This window comes from Monodelphis domestica, chromosome 4 (assembly GCF_027887165.1).
Source record: "Monodelphis domestica isolate mMonDom1 chromosome 4, mMonDom1.pri, whole genome shotgun sequence".
NCBI classification, from domain to species: domain Eukaryota; kingdom Metazoa; phylum Chordata; class Mammalia; order Didelphimorphia; family Didelphidae; genus Monodelphis; species Monodelphis domestica.
In genome coordinates this window covers 221373623-221399433 of record NC_077230.1, presented here as the reverse complement: position 1 = coordinate 221399433, position 25811 = coordinate 221373623, and the positions used below count along the sequence as shown (strand labels likewise).

The following is a 25811-nucleotide window of genomic DNA, read 5'->3' as shown; positions in this document are numbered from 1 at the left end:
TGTTTTTTTTTTTTAATTTAAGAACTTAGTACTTTTAATTGCTTATCTAGGAATGGGATCAAGTAACAGCCTTTGCCTGTTCCTAGCCAGTATTCTGGGCATAGTCACCAAAGTGCCTTCATTTTCATCCAAGGGCAGAAGGTGCATGGGAGGTGAGGGCTCTTGGAAGAAACCTTGTTTCTTCATATCCCCTATACTTAAAGGAAGAAAAAAAACCAAACCAAACCAAAACCTCGAAAGCTCCAGAACTAGGTCTGTGTTTTATTTTTATTTTTTAAAGCAACGAAAAATATGACTTCAGAATCAAAATGCTTTGGTATGGTTGGGATGTCAGTAAAGAAGGGCATAGTTTCGCAGTGGAGATACAATAAAGCCAAGTGCTTCTTGGAAAAGGGTCTGGCTGCGCTGTGTTTTCTACATGGAGCTGGGGTCTTCAGAGAAGATTCAGTGCTCACAAACCTATAGAGAACCTGCCCCCTAGATTTCCGACCCTGGCCAGGTACTGACATAGGATCCGGAGACTATTAGGGGTTGAGAATGCTTGAGACTTCCTATCTACATCTACTTTGAGCTCAACACAAAATTGGAGGACACGTTATATTTTGTTAGCCGCAGAGATATTATTTTCTTTTGTGCCAATAGCGCATTTGGGGGGATATGCAGGGCAGCACTCTTTTAAGCCTTCTCCAAGCATTTTGTTGTTCCTGGTGCAAATATTTCCAGGTCTTTTAAATTTCCCTTTAATGGACTAAAACTCAAACATCTCAGACCTGGCCACAGCTGCTTTCCACCCCAGGCTCTTCATGCTTTTTCTTCCCCTGGTGGCCTATGACTCTGAGGGAACAAAGTAAAGCAAGGCATCGAGACCGGCTTTTCTACTCAAGTCTTCAGCGACTCAGAAGAAAAGCTGTCCCTGGCCTCATTTAAATGCCAGATAGGGTGAAGGGATATATGGTATGGAGTCAGGATCTGAAACAGGTTTTCCTCAGGCAACCCCTTTGTCAATGACCGTTTTTAAACGTTGGACAATCCGAGGGAGTTTGGAGAGGGTTAGTTTAATATAGGAATAGTAACGTAGAGGATAGATGACAAGAGACGAATGAGAGATGAGAGAGATTACCATGAAAGAAATAGATGAGAAAAAAAGAAAGAAGGAAAGGAAACAGAGGTAAGGAGGAGGAGGAGGTGTCTGGTTGGAGAGGAGAGGAGAGGAGAGGAGAGAGAGAGAGAGAGAGAGAGAAAGTCTTCGGCAGACCAGTATGGCCTGGCTCATACTCTTGCTCTTCATCCTTTTACTCTTGTTAGGTGGTGAATAAAAGCCTCTCCCTCCCACCCCTGTCCCCACCTTCCTGGGTTTTGAGTAAAACCATGCTAGGTCAGGTATAAAAATATGTAGAACCCCTCCGACTATGCCTCCTTCCCTAAATTAATGCTTTAGACGAAAAGGGGAAGATTACAAAATGGGTGTAAGGGATTAGAAAGGAGGATGGAAGTGGGATAGGGGTCGCAAAACCTCGAATTTCCACCCCTTGTGGTTAATTTGATTTTATCTTTATGCCAGCCTAGTATGTGTAAGGGTGAAGGTACTGAGGAGTACTCCTTCTGCTAGCTAGGGCAGAGCCTGCTTCTGCTGCGTGGTTTTGCTAGATGGGTCCGGAGACATTAACCCAGATGCATCTTTAAACCCAGTGGAACTGGCTGAGAAAGGCAGAAGAGAGTTCTGCAGGCCCTTCTTGGCTGGGAACCTGGTCCTTGATGGCGCAGAGCTAACTCTGTGCCACCTTTCCTCCTCATAGCCCACGCGGTGGCGCTGTTCGGAGACGGAGCTGCGTTGGGCACAAGGAGCAGGGCCTGGTCATCTGGGGGCGAAAGAGAAGTGAAGTCTTGTCCAGGGTAAGAGCGCTAGGGCCCAAATGAGGCTGCCAGGCTCGGAGTGACCGAGGATGCCCAAAAGGATTGAGTGTGACATTCAGTTGCACGAAAATACTTTTTCAGAGGAGAAATACAATACTTGGACATTAGCTTTTTTTTTTTCACCTCAGACCCTGTCTGATTCAGAAAGAGGAATGTAGTCTCATTTTTTGGTGCTTTGTCTTCCCCCTTTGTATTGGTTCCTCCTCCTACCCCGCCCCATTTACTTACAAATAGATCTGATTTACAGAAATGGGTTTCTCTCCTGCATCTGTAGCAAACGCCGATATAGCCGTTAAACAGTTTATTCTTAAAAAGTGAAATAAATAAGGGACCAAGTTGTTCCCGTCTGAACCTGGAGCACTTCTCCCCCTGTATTCTCTTCCTTTGCCTCAGTCTTTCACATCTACTGGGAAAGACGAAGAAACTCTCAGTTCTCTTGTCCAAAGCTCATTTCCTTCCCGACCCTCCCACCCCATACCTTCAGCTGGTATCCGCAAACCTTCCACACCTTTTTTTTTTCCAGTTCCTTGATCCCTAATGCGAGTTTTTGAAAACCAGCCTTCCAGTTTTCCCATTTGTCATTATTCACCACTTCTCTATTTTCCCTAGATCCATTTCTTCTCATCCTCCAGTTCTATCTCCTTTGTTCTGTCCACAGTCTATATCAAAATGCCCTCACCCAAAACTAATTTTTTTTCTCCCCTGTCCAGGCCCTGGAAGCTGCTAGTCACAACTGATACTAAATTCAAAGCACTCTTTCAGCACCCCTCATCTCAAACCTTCCTCCACGCTGTCCCTTCATAGTAATAGCATTAGTTGATTTTCTCCGTCTTCGCCAGCCTTTTTAGAAATTTGCTTATTTTCTATCCTCACCTCGGTATCTGTGCTGATAATGAAATACGGGGGCTCTCTGTCTTTTTCTTTGGGTTCCTTCGGGATCTTTTTCCTACGCCCTCCACTACCCCATTCAATCTCAGGTTCTCCACCACACTCTGGTATAGTTTGGGAAACCAGTCCTAGTGCACCGAAGTTCTCATCCTTTCCTTTCCTTTCTTTAAAACAGAGGCGCCTGCCAAGGCCCAGTGTGGACCAGGGGCTCAGCCTGAGGGTATCTTGAAAGATACTTGCTAAGCTCAGATTCATTTCTTTTTCCTTCCTGCCCACCCTCCGAGACAATAATGATGATTACGGAGAAGCGGTTGTTTCTCCAAAGAAGTGAACAGAAGAAAGTGGGCATTGGTGAGCAGAGGTTGCGGGCCACATTTGTGAGAAGACGTATCTTTCATCTAATTCTTCCCTCTTTGAGTACTAAGTTTTCGCAAGAAGAGACGGACATTCTCATTCCCATGCGCATTTAACTGCAATCTGATATTACTCTTCTGTCATGCTTTCCACATAGTTAGGTCAGGAAAGATCGGGCAAGAGCTCCTGGAATGTCTTAACTAATCACATAAAACAGAAAAATGTTTTCTGGTCAGCCTGGACATATCTGTAAGTCTGAAATGGATTGCTTAGATTTCTTGTGGAGTCAGGAAGGTGGCACGGAGTTGCATGGTCTTTCTATACAGGATCTCTTTAAGCGCCCGAAACATCATCACCAAAAGCAAGATTATTTATTGGAGGACTGTATTGCAAGAAAACTTTGCCCCAAGAGAAAGAGGGATATGAGAGTGGGGAATGGAAGGGAACTGGTTAATAGAAAAATTTGCTCATTAAAAGTCGAAGGCAAAAAAAAGCAAATATAGAAAGAGGAGGAAGAGGCAATAAAAATAATATTAAAAAAAACAGCAAAAGTCATGTGTTTGAGTTCAGGTTCCAGATAAATAAGAAAACTGAATCTAATTAGTGAGAGATAGTCAACTTCCTTACTTTTTCTTGCTGACCAAATGACCAAAAACTTTTCCCCTGCGGAAGGGGAAAAAAAAAAGAAGAGGGAGGGATTCCAATAAATGCCAGATAATGTTCAGAGAGAACAATCTGAAAGAGGAAAAAAAAGATCCCCAAATGTGGAAGCTTGATTTTATATGCTTCTGAACCCGATAACACAAGATTGTGGAATTTAAAGGGTATAAGTGCAATTTGGATTAATGTATTAAAAAGAGACATAATTAAAACCAAACCGTTTCTTTGATTTTGTTTGAAAATCTTTGGAAGTTAACCACTTGACAATTAGAAAAAGAAACGAAGCAAAAGAATAATAATCATCCATTTGTCCACTATTTTTTTAAAAAGCAGAAAATTCTAGTGTAACATAAAATATTATTTGAAATGTTTTCTTATTGTAAAAATTAAATATGGTGGAAACAATGGATTGCATCAGCTGAAATACGGGCAATGTGAAAATTATGCACTGAAAATCGTATGTAATTTGAAACATAAATGGACTTTATTAGTAAAAAACAAGAGAAAAAAGAAAAACAGGAAAACACAAAACTTCCTAGAATTCTTATTTTTAAATCGAAAGTGTAAAAAATGCACTATTAAGCAATTATATATACAAATATTCATTGTAAACTTTTTTGTCCAATAGTGATAATACCTCTCCCCTGTTTTGCCTACATATTATCTTGACTTATTGTCCAGTGCAAATCGAACGTTTAAAATTTTTGTGAGATTTCTCTCCGAAGAGCTAAAGTAAGCAAATAGCTCAAAAAAGAGACACTCTAACACTGAGAAAACAAATATTAAAATGTAAAATAGTAAAAACAAAATTGTCATGTACATTTAATTGCATGCTTTATTTAAATCACCCTGCTCTTGGGTTTAATCATTTAGAATCATTAGTACCCAGGAAAACTTTATAAAATATTTACACTTTATAAAATATTAACGGATTAACAATATGGTTGTGTTGTTTATAGAAGTTTAACCAGTCCTGTAATAGTGCTGTCAACATAACCCTCTTAGGCTAGCAAGGGGATCTCATTCGAAAAATGTAAATGAAGATCTTCCGACAGTGGTGTTTATAAAATAGCTCATTAATGGTTTTGGATTGAATCGCTCCAACCATCCGCATCATCAGTTATAATAATAGTGACGAATCAGACAGGGAAGATTCTGGCTAAATCATTTGCATTTTTTTTCCAGAAGTACTGAAGTCCTAATATCACCAATTCTTCCCTAAGTTTCTGGACATTGATCTGGAGGAGGATTTCGGAGATCATCAGCAAGGTAAGAAAAGAAAGAGTGTATTATTATTCATTATTAAGGCATTAATGAGAAAAAAAATCCAGTATGATTGATAAGAGTTTGACGTTTTGGTTCAATTTCTTTGACCCGATTTCCGAAGTGATACATTACAGGGGGGGGGGGGAATAAGTTGGTCATACAACTTATAGTTTCTTTGGAGTCAATAAGTTAACTTTTAAAGTACTGACTCGGGTTGATTCAATTCAGTCAATCTGCTCTCACGGACTCCAAATTCTGCATGTTCTTTACCCAGTTGCAACTGTATCTGTGACTATTTTTGTAAGGAAAGGGAGCAAGAAGGTGGTATTGTTTAAAAAAAAAAAGTATCGCAACTTATTTCTTTTCTGACAATCCTTTCACTGGGGCCCAAACCCGAACTGCGCTGTTGGAGGCTCTCTCCTCCAAGGCACCAGCCAGATGTGCTGGGGGCCACGGCTACAGACTTGGAACTTCACAGAGACCTTTCTTTTTCCAACAAAGCTTCTCCCCTTTCTTTGTTCCGGGGGTGGGGGAAAACTAGAGCTCGCTGCGCTGCCCTGATGGGCACTGTGGGTTGAAACGTAGCTCTCTCCTTGTTCGGAGATTACCACCAACCCCACCAAAGCCTAACCCGGCTTTCCAGAGGTGCCCGCTCGAATGCGTTTCCCTAAACAAAACTTGGTTTGGCCCTCTGGCGCCGCCATACAGGCAAAGCTTCTTAAGGGGGACTGTCTGTTTTGGGAGTCACTGGCTGCAGGGAACCCAGGGGAAGTGGTGGACTTGTGGAGGAGAAAGAGAGTGGGAGGAAGTCAGGCTGGGAGGGGAGGGATGTAAAGAAAGAGATGAAGGAAACGAAGGCTCTCTCAGTTCGCTTCTCGGGAGGGAGGGGGAACCTCCCCCCAGCATCTCCTGGCTCTCCCTCTCCCCCTCCCCCGCGGCGTGGCGCGTGTGCCCGGCCGGCTTCTAGCTGGGGACGGGACCCCTTCGCCCACGTGCCCACTCTTTAAGGAAGTCTGGGTTGGAGGACCAGGCCAGTGGAGACAATAATACTGGCCGGGAGCGCCTGCCCGGGTTGGGGCTCGCTCCACCTTAAATCGAAGCTACGGCTGAAGCCGCCACAGCGGCAGCCTCGGCGGGGACACGGACCTCTCCTGGGAAAGGCAGCTAGCGAGGAAAAGTTTGGGACGCAGTTGGGTGTTTTCGGGGACCGACCTCAGGCCGCTCCCGCCCCCTCGTTTTGTCTCAGCTCTCTTCTCTGTCCTGGGGGTGCGTCTTCAGCCAGAGCGGTGCCGAGAGCCCCGCACTGTCTGCACTCGTCTCCCCCCGAACTGTCCTAGCACCCGGGCCCGATCCTCAGGGAGGAAGCCCGAGCCCTCGAGGTGCTGGCTCGAGGAGAACCCAGGGGGTAGGGAGAAAAAGAGAGAGAGACACCCTCCGCCTCCTCAGGCAGTCCTACACTGCCTTAGTCACGATTCCCAGTCACCCACCCCTAGCGTGTCCGCTCTTCACGCTATAGAGCCTCCCCAGACCTGTTCCACCGCCCCTGGTGATGCTTCCCTTCTCGGCCGCCCCTCGCCGCAACACGGCCGGGGAGCTGAGGAAGCCGCCAGAGCAGCGCCCGGCGCTAACTAGAACACTTCGCCGCCCTGTCACCCGCTATTGTTCTCGGACACTTTGCTATTTCCCGTATAAAGCGTGAACATTCATACGTGTCTATCTCGGGGACTGGATCCTCCGCTTGCCCCAGACGGCGTGCTCCCGGCTGGAGGAAGAGCCCCAAACACACAGGGAAAAGTTACTCGCAGGGGCGGAGGAAAGGGGTGGCGGGCGGACAGGGTAGGTGGGAGCTGGAGGGGAGTGAGGGGAGGGGGAGGGTAGGGTGAGGGAGGAGGTGATCGCCCTCCTATCTCCAAAGTCGAAAGTACTAAGCGCAGTTGACAAAAAAGGAAGCAGCGAGAAACAAGCGAGCTGGTCTGGATCTCCTCTGCCCTGGGAGGTGTGGAGCTCGGCGCCGGCACTGCTGCTGCGGCTGCTGCTGTCGCTGCTGTTGCCTCCTCCACCCCCCGCAATCCTAGAGAGGCGGCCTCTGCTGCGGAGCGTGGCGGCGGCAGCGGCGGCGGCGGAGGAGGAGGAGGAGGATCCGAGCACCGGAGACCAGCGCTAGCTCCGCTAGTCCTGGGTCATCCCTTCTCCAGTCCTCGGTTCCTCCTGGATCCGTGTCTCTGTCTATCCCCTTCTCCTTCAGCTGCGGTGGTGCCACCCCTCTTTTCACTTCCCACCCTTTCCTACCCCTCTCTCCAGGCTGCCCTGAGTCTCTTCACCCTCAGGCTCCCATCTACTCCAGCTTTACCCTCCTCCTTTCCCATCCTCCTTACACCCCCACCCCCAACCCCCACCCCCGCTTCTGCAGCCCGGGTGCAGTTGGGTCGCTCCGCAATGTAAGATTGATTGATTGATGTTTAATTTCCTGCCAGGCGGGTACCCCCTCCCTTTTCTCCCTCCCCCCCAAACCTCTCCAATCCCCCTCCCTGCCCCCACTCACTTCCCTCCCTCATTGCGGTGGAGGAGTCTGGATTGGAGTTTTTGGTCGGCATTTTTTTTTTTGGGTGCTTGATCCCGAAATATCCCAGAGACTTTTTTCCCCTTTCTAAATTATTATTTTGAAGGAGCTAGATCTGGGGACAGAAAGGAAAAGGGGGGGGGGAGAGGAAATCGGAAACCAAGGACAACCCAAAAGGACTCACTTTGCCTGATGACTCAACGCAACTAATAATCATCTCCCTCTCTGAGTGTCTCTCTCTGTGGCGTGTCAGTGAGTCCGGCTCGGGCTGCTGCTGCTGCTGCTGCTGCTGTTGTTGCTGCTGCTGCTGCTGGCGGCAGAGGAGGAAGAGACTGAAAGTGACATATCTGGGGTTGCCGCTCTAGTCTCTCCTTCTCTCGCTCCCCCCCCCCCCCACTTTTCTCCTTGATTGTGGCACCCGCTCCAGCTGCTTCTGCTACTGCTCTTCCTCTCCAGATAGCAGCCCCTTTAGCAGCAGCGGCCACCGCGGGTCTCTCGATTTACCCTGCTTTTTCTCTCTATGTATTGGTTTCCTTCCTGAAGGTGTGAAAAAGCCTGTTTCCCCCCCACCCCCTTGCCTTCGTCTTTCTTCTCCCTCCCCTTTTCCCTCCCCCCCCCCTTGGCCACGAGCTCTATTGCCCCTTTGGAGGAGCCCTTGCTTCTCCTCCTCCTTTACCTCCTCCTCTTCTACCTCCTCCTCCTCCCCTCATCATCATCACCAACATCACCATCATCACTATCATCTCACAAGAAGAAGACATCCTGACCCAGGACCTTAAAACATTAGGACTGGAGGAAGAGGAAAGGGCAAGAAAACAGAAAGGAAGAAAACAAGAACGTTAAAAAAGGAAACAAGAAACTTTCCACCCTGGATTCTCTACTTTTGATCCATGGACAGAGCTCAGCTCAGCCAAGTTACAGACAGACTATAAGCAGTAAGTACAGAAGATAAGACACTCATACTGTATAACCATCCTTTATGAGTTACGGTAAAACACTCCGGGTCAGATATAACTTCAATCTTGACCCCCCCCCCTTTTCTTTCTAACAGCAGAATTAATTGTGAATGAATAGGTCCTGTCCTCAGTCATCTCTCCTACTCTTTTCCACCCTCACCTGGTTTCCAAAATCTTTATCAATGCGGCTTCATCAACTGGTGAAACCCTCCTGCGAGTGTTTCTCGCTGTTTGTTGTTGTGTTTTTACTACTTTGTGAAGTCAGCTGGCAAACGTAAACGCCGTTTAATTAAGAGCTTCCCCCCCCCTTTTCCACACGCCCCAGGGCCTCCTCTATCCCCATCCCAATAATAATTGGTGCTACCTGCAGGTTTGGTGATGAGAACGTTGGAAGTGAAAAAGCCCAAGGAAAACTTTCTGGAGCGATTTCTGAATGAGTTTTATGTAGGCTGACATTTCATCAATGAATTCAAATGATTTTTGATCTTGTGCTATAGTGTGGATTCCCCTCCCCACTTAAATTCAGGGTTAGATGAAGATAAAAATGTTGTAAAATAATAATTGCAGTCTCTCTGTAATCGAGATTACTCTGGTAAAATACCCTGAAGCACTTTGAATGCAGATTACTGTTATTATAGATTTGGGTTTTTCGCAAAGTTATTTGTGTTTGTATCTATTTTTGTTTCTCTTTCTTCTAAAATGATTCTGAAAATTAAAGGATGCCTTTTGCCCCCCTGTTGGCGTAGTATGACCATGAAGCACCGAGTGCATCTTTCATCTGGTCAACCGGGTTATTTGATAGATGTGCGAATGTGTGTGCACCCCTCCCCCTTGCAGTGTATGTGCGTGTGCGTGTGTGTGTGTAGTGTCTTTCCCGAAGTTCAGATCTTCTCCCGCCCTCACCCGAGCATGGTGAGATTGTCACGCCCAGGAATGATTTATGCCAACGAAGTTCAATGAATGGGCCACTTCTGGGAGCCCTCTGGAGCTTGCCGGTGCCCCAGCCTCACAGTTACGAAGTCATAGGGAGCGGGGTTAGTTTAGGGGTAAAATCACAAGCTCCCGTTCCAGTTCTGGCTGACAAGTGCAAGCTTGTGCGCTGTATATACTGTGCAGCTTGGACTTTATTTGGCTAACGCGGGAGAAGGAAGTTTGTATTTATTTTGTAAAGCAATGTATAACTGGCTTGAACATCTATCACGTGTGTGAGCAGTTTTTCCCTCTTTTTTACCCCCTCTTTCCTTCCCCCTCCTCCTCTTCCCTTTAGGTCCTTGCTCATTTTATTGCGATCTGCCTGTGGGAACTTTGTCTCCGAGTCAAAGTAGCATGGAGCGGAGAAGCGAGAGTCCCTGTCTAAGGGATAGCCCAGATAGAAGGAGCGGCAGCCCTGATGTCAAAGGTCCTCCTCCCGTGAAGGTGGCCAGGCTCGAGCAGAATGGCAGTCCCATGGGAGCCAGAGGGAGGCCCAATGGCTCCGTGACCAAGTCAGTGGGAGGTAACCATCCAATAGTATTAACGTTCACATAACAGACTGGCAGCAAATTGATAATGGCATCAGGGTGTCAGGGTTCATGTTGATTAAGCTTTCCTTCTTGGTGTAGGATTACAGGAAGTGGATTCCAGATTGTTAAATAATGCCCCACTTGCCTCTCATCAGCTAGTAGCAGCTTCATCTGTATAGTTAAGACAGAAAGTGGTTTACCCAGAGGGTGGCATTTTTTGGGCACTTTGCCACTGTGTGCTGAGGTGTTGGCAGGTTTATGTCACAGCCAGCTAACTGTTTCTAGCTTTTCCTAGAGAGCATTTTTAGCGATTTTACTCCATTCATGAGCCTTAAAGGGTCTACTGAAGAGATTAAGTTTGGGAGTGTTTGCTGGTCAGTAATGATCAATCTAATAGATTCCACAGCCTTATTTTGTATCTGCCAATGCTTCAAGGTAGAATAATCTTGTTTCTTTTCTTTGAGAATCTGAAAAAAAAAATGGGTCTCAGATAATTTGTATTTTATTTCATTTTGGTTCTCTGGATACTTGTTGGTACTTTCTCCCATGTGCAAATAGTTACTGGGGGAGGTGGGAGAATGAGTGAAGCTTTTAAAATAATGAATTTGTAACTTAGTGATAGACTGTATCAGGGCCTTTAAAATTAATGGACTGTAAGCATCAAGCACATCCATTCATTCTTGAAATTTTCATTTGAAGAAAATCTATGGTAGTGTTTTGCTTATAAATATAGTTCCTCTACATTTGAATGAGGAAAAGTAGCCTGAAAAAAAGCCAAATACACCAGGGCCTATCTTTGTTAAGGGAGCTCTTGGGAGTAATTGTTTATTAATTTTTTTTTAATTTCTATAATTTGTATGTCATTTCTAGACATCAAATTCTGTTTGGCTTGAAACTCTGAGTGCTTTAAGATGCAGCTCACTGCTATTATAGTTTCATTTCCCCCTCTTTTTCTTTTAGTCAATAATTCAATCAAAACAATTATTGCATGATATTCTTTGGGAGGGGATGTTAGAAGGCATAAGCTGATGGAAAAGGGTGGAATTTTATTGGCTTTGTTGTAGATGTCCAGATTGTGTGTTTCTAAGTGGATGATTTAATTGTCAGTTCTTTTATAAAAAGTAAAGAAACAACTAAATTGTGAATGTGGATAAAAGGACTTGTTACTTATTTTACCATCACCAATCCCACATTACTCCATTGTAGTATAGCACTTTAGTCAGTTACCTCTCTGTAATTGCCCTCCTATGTGGGTAATTTAATGTATTTACCTCCTAAATTTCTGTAGCTTAGCCATATAGTCTATGAAGATTTTAATGATTTCAAAATTTACTTTAATAAAGTAAGATACCTTTATGGCTTCTTATTTTCGGTAGCATTAAATTAATGACCAGTGTCATAGAGAAGGACGGAGAAACTTGGCTGTTGAGTTTCCTCAAGTATTCCAGTGAAACTGTATTCAATAAAAGGTCTTAATTTTTCACTATTGCATAGTGATCAGCCATTATTAATTTGATTTGAAAATGTTAGTAATACACTAGTACCATTGGGAAAATAAATTACTTTTTTTGAGACAGAATATAAGATATCCCAGGGTCCTGGTGATTAAGTAAAGAATGGGAACATGAAAAAAAATTACTTCCCTTATGAAAACGGTGACTTCAAACATTTTTAGTCTATAAATTTTGTTTTATAGTTATAATTATAATTCTACTTTGCAAAAAGAAATGTATGAAGGTTTTGTGATTACCTTAGAGGTTCAGATTGAATTTGGCCTGTTTAAAGGAGAAGAATCTCATTCAATTTTACATGATTAAAATTAAGGATTACAAAATAACCTAATAGTACCTACTCCTTATTATATGATATAAGCTTGATTTCAGTGGAAGTTTTTATGTCTTCGGAAGGGTAGTAGATATGTTTTACCAATCTGTTTTGGTACTTTTCCATTATCCCAGACTTTTGTAATACTATCCACATATTAGTTACTTCTGGAAACAAAATATAAAAATGAATTCACATCATTTGAATTTAAAATATCTACAACAGTAATTATTAAAGTATTTAAATTAAATATTTAATATTGATATTTGATTTAATGATAATTAAAGTCTCTAAAAATAAAGCTCTTATCAAAATAGCATAAAATAATTCTAGTTATATTCCAAAATGCTATTTTAAATTGCTGCCTTTTATTCATATTGTAAAACATTTCAAAGTTGTACTTATTGAAGAGGATTTGTAAATAATCACCTATTTTGTGAATTCAAATTCATATGAGGTTCCGAAGTATACACTACTAAAGTGATATTTACCCCTTTACAGAATAGTGATCAAATCTATACAGCATAATTATGGTACATTTTAAAATAATTTTTGCACATATTTAAGACTACATTTTATTCAGTATGTAATACCTGCAATATGCAGATATTTATATGAAATTTATAATATTCTATCTGGGGATGTTTTTTAATATAATCTCCCCAGCAATTAAATAAGCTTTAAAGCTTGAACCCTAGTATTAAAGGATAAAGAACATTTCTACCACCGTGTATTTTTTACTTCAGCTCTCTTCTAGAAGTCTTATCAATTTTTATTCAGAAATACATAGCTTTTATGATCATCTTTTAGATATTTCTTTAGTGATCTTTTCTATATTGTGAAGATAAAAAGTGCAAAAAGAGAGTGAAATGTATTATTTTAGATTTTAGGGGAACTGAAGTATTTAATCAACTTTAATGGGGTTAAAAAAACCCAGAAAAGGAGAAATATTAAGGTTCATTGCATTAAGTATAATGTTTTTTTTTGCTGCTGATTTTGACAAGCATTGAGATGGAGATGCCCATGTGCATTTTCTTTTATTGTAAATAAAAAATTCTAATTGGTGGTTTATTATCATCATTTTATTTTTTGGATAATTTTTATGAAAATGAAGTATATTTAAAGGAAACATTATTATGATGACCACAGTAAACTAGTGTAGGTAGTGAATATATAATCAGTATCTTTGAGGTTGTTTTATTATAGGTGGTTTAAAAATTTGATGTTTACAGTGTGGCTAATGTCAGCAGTATATACTAGAAAGTAGATCAGTTTTTCTTTGTCTAATCCAACACTTTCCAAGATGTTTCAGTAGTTATCTAGGCACACTGTTTTAAAGCATGTATATAATAAAATATAAGTGCTCAGATGTGTATGACTGGCAGGTTTTATAGAGGGTCCTCAGGAAAAAAGGCTAATATCCCTTTAAAAAACATATGAAGCCTGGGAGAGAGTTTAGAGCAAGCAAGAGCACTGTGGTGTTGACAGCTTTATATCCCTGTTGGGTAACATTCACTTACTAGAATTGGCGTCTCCTCACAGTTAGTAATTCACTCCATAAGGATTTTGAAAAAAGGGATGATTAATGGTTAGGATATTCATATTTGTGAAATCATTGATTAAAACTTGTGAATCTGAATATTTTTAAAGGAAAAGATTATTAAGGATTTTAAAAACAAGCATTAAAGTGTTTCTTAATATATTAGCATATGTACCAAATGTATTCTTCATTATAATGAATTAGAATAGAAATAGTAATGCCAATGAAGTATTAGGGAGGAAACAGTAAAACATTGTGATTCTCTTCCCAAGATTGTATAAATAGGCCAACTAGAGATTTAATAATTCTTGTTTTTCATTCCATTATTATTGCAATCCTTTTAATGAATGGTTCAAAGAAGTAACTTTAATATGAGTTTATTTAAACTGTCAACAATACTTGAACAATCCAGATTATTTAATTGTTCAAAAGAGTTTTAAACATTAAATATCTTTTTGACTTTGTTTAGTTTCATCTTTTTCAAGATTTTGTTGCTGCAGTTTAAAAAATATATTGATATCCATTTAGGTGTAGGGTATGGACATTCTGATATTTGTTTTATTCTTTAATTAGAATTTAATATAGTTCTCAAAAAGATATTTCTGTTTTGTTAAAGGATTGTCTGTCCAAACAATTCCTTTATAGGTTCCCCAAGTGCTTGAGCTATCTTTCTCTGGTACTATGCAGCCTTTTCAAAGACATAACTGTCTTGTTGTAGGGAAAAAGAATTGTTATGTAACACATACTGATGTGTTCAAATAGAGAAGCAAATGTGATCAAGATTGTTCGACAGGATCTCATTTAGAGTTGAATGTTGTCTGCAACAACAGTTAGTTTAATTGTCTACATGTGGAACATTTCCTTATAAGTAGTTGGAGTAAGGATTAAAGTAATAGATGTTACACATCCATCAGGTCAGGTAAAGTAAATATAGTAACTCTTGTAGTGGTTAAGTTTTTCTTTATGTAAAGACTATACGAGTGTAAAGACTATATGAGTGTTTATAAGTTACTTGGTGGAAGGGAAATATACTCTTAATGCATTCTTGGACGAAAAAGCATCATCAAATTATTCTTAACAAAAAGATGAACATAATATTGATTTCTACTTATGATGAAATTCAATATAATTTCCTAGAAAGAGAAGACTTTTTTTTTTTTGAAAAAGGTCTTTTTTTTCCTTTGCCCTTTCTGGATTTATTTTAGATCTCTTAACTAGAATCAACTGAGCCTCTAGGGTCATCCAGCATATCCTCTGTATTTTTGCTGAGGTGGAAAAATAGCCTTAAGTGTTTTCAATCTTTGGCCTGTTATTAAAATAAAGATATATTTGGTTAAAAATATATGTAATTGAACTGCACATTAGACAGAATATAGGGTATCCACCCATTCAGTGTTCTAAGCATAATTTGATGTTTAAAGTATCCTTGGAACCTAAAAATTCCATTTTGAGAAACCCACTGACCATTCTATATTTGATTTTTCAAGATCATACACAGGGAAATATAAAAAAAAAAACTATTTAGCAGTCACTTGAGGCATATCTTGTATTTACAGAAACTGGCCAATGTCATTTTATTCAGCATGTAGATAGTAGTGAGTAAGCTCTGGACAGCTGGGATATCCAGTGCTAATTAATTCTTTTTTCCCTTTATGAGGATACATGCCATTTACATCAATAAGGAAGAAAGGCAGCTTTATTGACAATTATTTATCTGGCAGTTGTTTTAAATGTTATTGATATTAGTGTAGTTCCAATACTTCTACTAGATCCTTTGTTATTGTTGGATACATCTAAATAGCAACGAGGAATTTGGAAGGAAAATTAAATTATTCATTGATAAATATATTCCCCCTTTGTTTTTTATCTGAAGTTTCAGGGCATGACCATTTTCAGTTGAAAGTGGAGTGTAGTTAATATATAGAATTTCTAAAAGTTTTCTTTTGCCTTTTCTTAGCCCACTCTTTACCTCTGATACTTTACTATTCCAATTTAAATTGCTACCTAAAAATGCACCAAGAAGCAAAAATATCTATATAATGATAGCTTAGTACATTTGAATGAACACGGCTCTGGAATTAGAATACCTTAGTTCAAATCTCTCCTATCATATATATTATCTACAGGACCTTTGGCAATTCTCTAATCTCTCTGGTCTTCAGTTCCCACATCAGTAAAATGTATTTTGGGGTGGAGTAGGGTGAGGTGTATGTGTGTGTGTGGTTAGAGGGGAGAATAGATGGTTTCTGAAATCTTTTCTACCTATAATCCTATGAACTTATAACTATCAACATACTATGTGTACAATAGCAATCATTCAGTTTATTTCTTATGAAAAACAGCAGCCTGAACTTGTACTTGATTACTTGTGGTACTCAATATAATCAGAAAGTATTTAATTTCATTTTTGTGAATAAATGGAACTTTCTCCCCACCTTTGTACCAATGTGTCAGAGTCTGGTAACATTAATTTTTTTTCTCCTTTTTTTCCATGAATGCTGAGATACAATGGCATTTTGGAACATATTTGAAGATAGAGTGTGTGACAAAAGTTGTATGTGTAACAGTTTGTCAGTGAAAAGTGACAAGTGGTAAATGACAAATGAAACGCTGGCACTGCTACTCTTTATTTTGATAAAAATGTCTCAATTTGCAGTGATATAATACTGTTTCATATTATTTCATGAGCAGTGTTAGATGCATAAGTAGAATTTAAATTTTGTGAAAGGAAAATTAGCAGCCCAGTTATCTTTTCAGAAGCTTTGGCAGCAAGTTTTTCCCAATCCCCTATCTCTACCCCCAGAGGATAAGAACAGCAGTGAAATATTGGACCTGACCCACATATTTTTTAACTCCTTATACTTATCCTTCTCTCTCTCTTTTTTTTTTTGGATGAAAAATCACTTCTGAAATAACTGAAAATGGTTACAAATAGGACACCTTTTAGTTTAGCTTAAAATAAGTTAGAAAGTTTGCCCTTTAGTTTAAATTCTTTTATAAATAATTCATTTTAAAGTAAATAATAACTTGGATGGTCCTAGTTTTTTCCTTAATAATAGAAACCATTACAGTTATCTAATAACTTTGAATGCCTATTAAAAATCTGTGAAATATAGGTCCTCTTTTTTTTTGTAATATGCAATTGAAGTTTCCAAGACATCTAGGGGTGTTACAGTCATCTTTTGGTATGTTATATAAGGTTTATTGTCTGACCATATAACTGAAAAGAGATGAATACTCCAAATGCTTTAAGCAAAATATATTTTAAAATATATATTAAAATGTATTTAAAAAAGAGTTAAAGTAAGGATTTTGGGGAGAAAATAGTTTGTAAACCCAAACATACTATTTCCCTTTTATATTTTCTAATGGTTTATTTTCTAAATAGTATACATATAGTTCCTACTTAGCATAAAATGTTTAATATTGTGAAGTATTGAAAATGCATTTCCAATAAAAGACCTTATCTAAATTTTATTGACATCATAGGATGCAAATCACTTTTTAGTTTTTTTAGTCAAAAATTATTTTGTCCTAAATGACAAATTTTATTTCATTTAAAAATCAACATTTAAATATCAACAAAAATAATAATAATAAAGAAGCTGTTTTAACCAGTATGAGTGAAAGAACTCAGGCTGGCTTTCTATTTGTGAAGATCTATTTACTTTGAGAGGAAAGGAGTAACACAATTAGAGCCAAAAAAGTTGGACTTTTCTCAATTATTTTTGTTATGATAGCAATTAATTCATAATTGAGGTGTCTTCAAAAAGCAGAAGTAAAACTTTTGGTAACAGTTTTTTTTCCTTTTTAATTGGTGACTACTCCTAAAGTTAAACTTACTTGAAATTGTAGTTATTTGGTGGAAAAAGAAATGCAGCAAGAATATGGCTATTAAAAAACCAACTACCTAAATTCTTGTTAATAACCTAGCACTCAATAAGCATTCATTAAGTGCCTACTATTTGCCAGTCACCATGCAGTTATACCCTAAACCAGACATAAAATATAGGAAGGAGTAATTTAATATGTTGAGGACTCAAGTGTATTTATTAAAGTACAATGAAAGAAACGACATTGAAATTGACATCTATGGGAATGGTGCTGCTAATCAAAGGTCACTTGCAAGGAAAAGAGCTTTGTCTTGAAACTAATCTGGTGATTACTAAAATGGAAGTCAAACTAACATTTAAAAAATTTGGCATAGCATTTGATTATACCCAATTTTAAATAAATAAATGGAATAAGGTGTTTGAAATAGCAGTAGCTATTTCATAAGAAATAAGAAATTAAGTGATAAAATGAAGACATGCTTTCAAGTCACCATATACCTGAAATGAATGTCTTTCATACCATATTAATTGTATAGGGTCCACTAAGGGCTGCTCAGTCACTGAAATATGTATATATAGTTCAATGTCTTCCTTTGTTCCACTGAAGACTTTCACCAAGATGAGGGTAAAAATGCCTGGAGATTCTGTTGAAAGCAAATGTTTTCTAAAGTTTTAAAATCTGACAGAGGTGATTAATAGAAATATTTTTATAGCATTTTGAATTTGAACATATTAATCACATACATTTTTCTTTTCTTTGAAGGATAAATTTTGCTCTTTGGCTTTGGCTTTTATTGGGAAGCAAATGTATTAGGTTACTTTTAACTGAATATAATCAGTATTTTCTTGCTTTTAAGGGATTATTTTTGTACTCAAGAAAACTTAGTTTGTATTCAATGTGATTTTCAGAATGTGTAAAAACATAAACCATTTCACAAATTCAAAAGCAACATCAAAGGAGTCAATTAACATAATTTCCATGTCTAATGATTAAACATGTTAAAATAAATAATACTTTCTATACAAGGTGTTTCCATTATTCATAATACAGTGAGCAAAATTTAACATTTCACATAGTTATAGGTAATATGTTCTCATTTTAAAATTCTTTGAATTAGATGACATTATTCTAACTTACTAAGAACTTGCTTTTGTCATAATCCAAAGATGCTTTCAGATCCACATGATAAATGTCTCTTTAAGTGTTGTAGTAAAAGAAAATGACTTGTATTCTGAGGCAGTGGATAGTTTATGTTGTTTTGGACCCATTTCCCAAGCAGTGATCGAAAACAGATTACAATAACAATTATACAGTCAGAAGATGCAATATCCATTTCTGTTTTAATTGAGTGAAAGAATAATAAAAACATCATTAAGAAAAATGAGGTGGACCTGTCACACAATGTACAAATTTTTAGACTCAGAAAAGATGCAGAGTAACTGGAGTGCTTTTAGTTTACTTTATCACATTTATTAGCGAAAATCAGTTTGGTGGAAAAGAACATCCAGCTCTGACTCTATAAAGAAGGTCACTGAAGGAGTCCAAGAGAACTGATTGTTAATGAGATGTTAAAAGCGGTTGTTAGTCTTGCTTTTCTATTCAGGTTTGTAGAATCATTTACCTTTTCTTATTCATCTACTATCATCTCCCTGCCTCTTTTTATGAGGTAACTATAGGAAGCTTAACCAGCAAGGTGTACCTCTTGTTGATTTAAGTAAAAGCTTTGCCTCTGTCACACAAAGGTTGTAGCTCAAGGGAAGAGAAAGGTCTAGCCAGATATGGATGTAGTGTTCAACAACCCCGCTTCTCCCAACTTCTGATCCAATTGAAGGGGAAGGCTAGAATAGAAGGGTTTTATTGATTGAATTGAATAGGCAACACACTTGTTTTTCTTCAGCATACATGCTTAGGGGTGGTTGAGAGATGAAGGGAGGGAAATTAAAGCCTTTACTTTTCCATATCAGGATAAGTCTACTTGTCACCGGAGACATAGCAGGCTCTGAGCTCCATCAGCAATAATTTGGACCATTAAGTTGATAATCTCTAACATTGTTGGGCCTCTTGCTGACACTCCCCAGAGATGCCCTTTCAACAGCTTGTTAGGGAACAGGAAGGAGGAAAGGAAATTAGTGACCACTTTTCCACCTTTCTAGACCTTGTGTTTCTTAATTTATTCACACAGACTCTGAGCTATTGGAGACTTGGGTTATGGTAAGCTTTACACAGCTAGTAAGAACTGGAGAGGTTGCCCATGGTGCCATGGTAGTGGGAAGACATTATAGTATTGAAATGATTTTCATTTTTTTTGTGGTAGCAGAAGCTCAAATTTGGATTCAGTGGGCAAACAGGTATGTTATGTGTGTGTGTGTGTGTGTGTGTGTGTGTGTGTGTGTGTAAATTCCTTTTGCTTGTTAGTGAGCCCTTCTCTGGTCTGACAGTTTAAGACTCTAGAGTTGATCATTTTTGGTAGAGGCCTCAAAAATCTCAGAACTGTCCAAAACAATTACTCCATATCCTTTCCAGAATTCAGTCCCCAGTGTCTACTTCTACTACTATACATGGAACATAACAATGATCCTCACCCTCTTCCTTGTTGTATTACAATGTGGCTATCATAATATCAGAAGACTAGTTAGTAATGCTTTTGTTAAAATTCTTTTGATAATGAAGTTTATTTTTAACATTGAAATTTACATAACATAGCACCATTGACTAATACTACATAGGTTATGCTACATAAATGGTTCCACCTTTTAGGTCATAAGTTAACCATAAATGTTAATTTGGGGTGGAACTTGACTTGCAGGTTTTTTTTTTTTAATAATTGTGGAGGGAATCTTTTGCCAAATAATATGTAAAGTTTTTTTATACATACATAAGACTGCCCTCCTAAGTAAACAAATTAATAGTCTACAGCTACTTTAAAATACTATTTTAATCCAAAGTGGGAAATTTTCAGCATTTTCCCACAAGTTTGCATTGTAAACTTGTGCTTTTGATGAAAAAAAAAATTTTTTTTTTTAGTCTTAGGCAAACAACTGAGATACATTTTTTCAGGTACTTTTGCTGCCTTTCATTTGTAATTGGTGTCACAATTTGTATTCTTTCGTCTTTTACCTATCCTTTTTTGTTTGTTTAATGGACAATTTGTAACCCAAAGAACTCATGTAGTAAAAATTATTTGACAGAAAAATATATTTGATGATCTCTTTGAGCTAACAAGCAATTCTTCTGGTTCTTTGTTAGAAACCAAAGGATATGGGACAGATTCAGATTATTTATGTGCTGAGCTTCCATACTGATATTTAGTTAGGACAGAAGAAATTGATCTATCAGGAATCAGAATACATTGGTATATTATGAATTATTTTGAACCTTAAAACTGTGCCATTTGTTTAAAAGAAGAAAAAAAAAAGCTTCTGAAATCCCTAAGTAAATGAGAACAAAGAGAAAGGAGGACAGTTTAGGAGAGGGTGAGTGAGGTTGTGAATAGTGCTGCTATAATAGCTTTCCCCAAGTTACAGGGTAGAGATTCCGCATTCAAGTCTCTATAGTATAAAGAATTAGTTTACCTTTTCCATTTATGAGACATTAGACTCATAGACATGAGGGAGGACATTAGAAGACCAAAAGGCATCCTTGGGTGAAGGGAAGTCCCCTACAAAAGGAATTAAGATCTCACTGGAAACTTAGTATGCTTTAAAACCTTGAAGATAGTTTTAGTAGGATGAACAAATTGCTCCTGATTTTCTTTGCTATAAATCAATAACTAAAAATACTATAATTTAAGAGTGATAGATAGATATGATATCCCTTCAACCCTCTGCCCCTACCACCTGATTCTTCCCCTCAAAATAAACCTCCTTTCACAATCTCAGACCTCAAGTTGGAGCCTGAAGCAGTCTTTTACAACCAATTTATAAAGACCCAAAGAGTAGGATTAAAAAACAACAACAACAGTGAAAGACTTCCTGTACTGTCACAAATATCCATTAGTTCTGGCTTTGAAAAGTGTAGGGACTGTAGGAAAAAAATGCTGTGACTTTACCAAAATTTTTGGCTGCTGTGAGCTATTTGGGGCAGGCCTGTATGTTTGTGATGGACACTATGCAATCTTCTGTTTAATGTATAGAATTCCAATTAACACTTGGTTGGTGTATAAATGTAACTCTTTTCACACTGTTCCAAGTAGTTAGTAAAAAACAAGCCGCAAAGTAATTCCCCAGGCCCCAAATAAAAAGATTTACAGCAAAATGATTCTCAGCCCCATAATGGAACTGTTGTAGGTTTGTGTTTGATATTTATAAGGCTGAAATATAGTCCATATACCCAAACTCAGCATTTATTATAAACAAGTTAACTGCCAACAACTTATATTATGTCAAACATAATTATACTAAATATTGATGCATAACTTGAAAGTAAATTTGGGAGAAACTGATAGTCAGGCTCTCTGAAATAGTTTTTCACTCTACTTTGATATAACCATGTGATAAAGCCAACTTTCTTATAGTCAGTTGGTCTTAAGCATAAATAATATCATCAGGTTTATTCTCCAAAAATGGAAAATTATGGTCTATTTTAGTTTATCATTTTGTATCTTGGATTTGTATTTTAAAGTTATGTCCTATAGGCATTTTATGTAAAGAATCTCTTTTCTATGACTGAATCTATAATAGTAAATTAAACAAAATGGCATTAAGGTAACATGGCTAACTGTTTCATCATTATAGATACTGAAAAGGCATTTTTGGGCCACAGTAGAGCTCAATAAGCATAGTAAACGTATATGAGCACAAAAATAAATCTTTTATGACCCCAAATAATTTTTTAAAAGAGATTTTGCCTTTTTATCTTATTGTTTTGCAATTTGTATAGTTTTCTTATCTGTCTATCTATCTATCCTCTACCTATTATCTATTTTTAAATTGTTAAAAGGTTAGAAAATCGTCAAATGCCATGAATTTGAAGGAAATAAGGTAATTTTTTGATCTTTAAATATTTTGAACTTAGGACCCTGCAAAGTTTGAGCTAGAGTATTCTCTAGCTAGTGCCTCTATGATAAGGACTTAGTAAGTTTTTTTCTCTTTAGGATAAAGACTTGCCCTTCTTTTTTGTTCTTAGCTAACAAATTGTCTCAGTTTTTGGTGACTTGTTTCAAATTTAGTAGCAAAAAGTAGTACCTTTCTTTGTATCAGGGATGGTAAAAACTGTACCACTAAGTCAATTTAGGATAAAAATAGAATTTTAAGAGATTTTGAATACTGCTAATTTTTTCACAGGCGTATTCTTCTATTTGTTTATTTCTTAAAGAATACTATTTCTCCCTTCCTGGGAAAATAAACCTATGGAAGAAAAAATAAGATCTTTTAGAATCATAAAGTAGAGAGGAACATTTAACTTTTTCATAGTAATTTTTTCAAAGTCAGAAACTGTTTCTTATTCATCTTTCTTTTTTATTAACATAAGTAAATATCATTCATTAATAGTATAATTGCATATGTGAATATGGTGATCTTCAACATATTCTTCTTGTACAGATACTTATATTTCTGTTTCCTTCCCTTTGTAAGCAGTATTTTTTTAACTGAACCAGTACAGGTCACAATAGTACTATTTCCTTAATTGTAAACCGTAGATGCCAATATTCCCTAAGGGAAACAGAGAATATTTATACAGTAATTTTACTCTTACCTCCCTTTTCTGATTCTTCCTCCATCCATATTGCCAACAAATATTTGTCCTTTTGAGAGCTTGATTTAAGATTATCTTTCTACATATTGATTTCTGATGCAAAACTCAGAATCCACTCTTGTTCTTAATGTCTGGAAAAGACTGGCTTTTAATTGTTCTTTTGTTTAAAGGTTTGTGAATCTTGCTTTCATTTTGTAGTGATAATCCTCTATAAATATATAAACTATCAATAAATTACCTGGTGTCTGTGCATCTAATTAGAGATTTTTTTTTCTTACATGAGGCATTCTCTTGCATTGACTGGAATTGTGAAAACTTCATTTTCTACTTTTTTATTTGATAAAAATCTCTTCACTACAGTATGATTTCCTTCGGGATTTTGTACCAGCATTTGATCTCAATTTTTAATAATTTTGGTGGGTTTAACTCCCAGAAGAAAACATGCTTGTGCTGTATTATATCCCCACTAGAAGACTGGGTAATCTTAAAGCCTTGTCTTACTTGGAACTGAGAAACTTGGCTCTTTTATTAATTCCTTGCTGGAGAACCCAAGTATAGCAGATCTTTTCATATTACCACAATATTGAAATTAATCAAGCTGTTTGTGAAATTGTTTAAATTAGATGAAATAATACCCAGGCCAACCTGAAACCTGGATTTGGAACAAATTAACTTTAATCTGAAAGCACTTGTTATGGACTTTTACTCTAATTGTGGATCTCTTTATGTGCTATTTATTGGGGGTAAACAAATAGCCCACAATCAAGGGAGGAAAAAAATACATAGGGATTTCAATTAGCTTCATCCTTTGCTTAATGTCACTTCTGTTACTCCCCCCCCCTTTGAATTCATAGCGTTCAATCTTTTTTTGCAGAATGAACAAAAGGCAGAATTTCTATTATTAAAGGATAAGACTATATAGACCTTTTGGAATCTTATTATTCAAGAATTGCATTGTGTCCTTCCACACTGTTGAAGGAAAGAATCCCAATTATTTTTGAACTGGGGACTCTTGAACAGCTGTTAGAGATTTACATTTTATGTTGACTTCTAAACTGTATTCTGCAACTTTCCTTTGGTCACTTTCCATTTACTAGACTTGAATCCAAGAGCCTAGTGTTAGTAAGGTTCATGAGTAGAGGTAGATGGAGTTGCATATGTAACTACCATTAGTTTCAGGAGTTCTACAAGCACAAATCCAGTGCACAATTTATCCCATAGTTTCCTCCATCAGTGTAATGGCATGTCTTATTGGTGCTAAGTCAAACCATGTTGACCATCAGTGATCATGTGTGGGTCTGTGTTCTGTGAGTCTTTCCTCAGAAAAGATGTAGAAAACTCTTTAATTGAGTTGAACTGATGATTTTCAAGAATGGGGTTCTCTTCCAATTGTAGTGCCTAGAAGCATATCAGTGTCAAAGTGCTTTGTGCATCAGAAGTGCTCCACATGTGTAAAGACAACTGAAGAGTTAATAAAAGAAAAATAAAATTTAACAGTACATGAAGTAATAAATTGCTTTAGGTACTCCCCTGAAGTCTGGATAGATATCTAACAGAATTTTCAACATTCTTGTTGTGAACACCAATTTTGAGAAGGAAAAGAATTGTTATTGTTATTATTAATATCAACCCAAATAGGAGCCTGTATTGAATGGTGCGGAGCATTAGAAACTTCAGGACATCTCATTGTTTCTAAGCCCAGGGTTAACTCCATATATTTTGCTGAGGAGACTTGTGAGCTGGATTAGGTCAGGTTGGGCATGGCAAAGTGGTCAAGGCTTGACTCTCTTGTTTGAAAAACAGCCATAGAAGACTTTGTCTTTTTACAGTAATCAGATTTTATGTGGTCATTTCTAAGGTCCAATGACTTGCCTAAGTTGAAAATAACCTTAGGAGAACTGCAGGCAACTTAATACTAAATTCTTTAAACTACACTTGACTGCTTTTCAGTTCATTTCTAACCAGTGGGATTTTAGACATTTAGTTGACTGTGACTGGAATCAATGGGCAGGGACTACTTATATACCTGCTTATAGTCTATGAAGTGACAGGACAAACTATTTTTTTCCCCTCCTGATCTTCTGAGGGACCATTTTTAGCACCCTCTCACCTTTAAATAAGTTAAGGTTTATCTTCAGTGGTGTTGAAATTTAGGGGTAGCACTCAAAATAGCACTCAAAAGGAGAACATACTTTGTATGGGGTACCATTTTTAATCTTTGTGCCAAAAGTAGATATTGAGATATGAGATATCAAAAATTGATAACATGCAAAGCACCAGGGCTGGATGATTATGGCTTAATTTTGAAATAACTGTGAATCTGCCAATGGGGGGGGGGATAATTTGGATTTTTCCACAATTTTACTTGTTTTATTCTAGAAGCATTCTCTTGATTGACCAAACATCTACTTCCAAAAGATCCATAACAACAAATTTTACTGTTGTCCTTATATTATTCTCTACTCTACTGCTAGATCTACTATTATAAATCTTGTAGGAAGGAAAAAAACCCCTCCAAACTTGGATCCCTTGCTACTTTTGCAACATGTCTCATATATGCCCCTTGTCTCCTCTGAAACTATCATCACCAGAACTTATTACCTATGCCTGTACTATTGCAGTAATTTGTTGGTTGGTCGACCTGACATGCCACTCCCCACTCTGGTCCATCTTTCAATGAACTATCAAAGTGGTTTTCCTAAAGCACAGTTTTAACCATGTTATCTCCCCACTCAATAAACTCCTGTGGTTCCTTTTATAGCCACCAGTATTAAATACAAAATCATCTCTTTGGTATTTAAAGATTGGCCTCCCTCTAA

General features: G+C 37.9%; 1 protein-coding gene across 2 annotated transcripts in view; it reads left to right on the top strand.

Moving 5' to 3' along the window:
* Positions 1–4998: 4998 nt before the first annotated feature.
* Positions 4999–25811, top strand: part of SATB2 (SATB homeobox 2) — a 235898-nt gene continuing 215085 nt past the window's right edge. Inside the window, exons 1-2 of one of the 2 annotated variants that reach the window (XM_007494572.3) lie at positions 4999–5085; positions 9866–10093. In XM_007494572.3, coding sequence (XP_007494634.1) covers positions 9925–10093 — 169 coding nt within the window. In that variant the 5' untranslated portion in view covers positions 4999–5085; positions 9866–9924. Of the gene's footprint in view, positions 5086–7531; positions 8578–9865; positions 10094–25811 lie in introns of those variants that run through there. The other variant, XM_001379413.4, reaches the window with a different exon arrangement.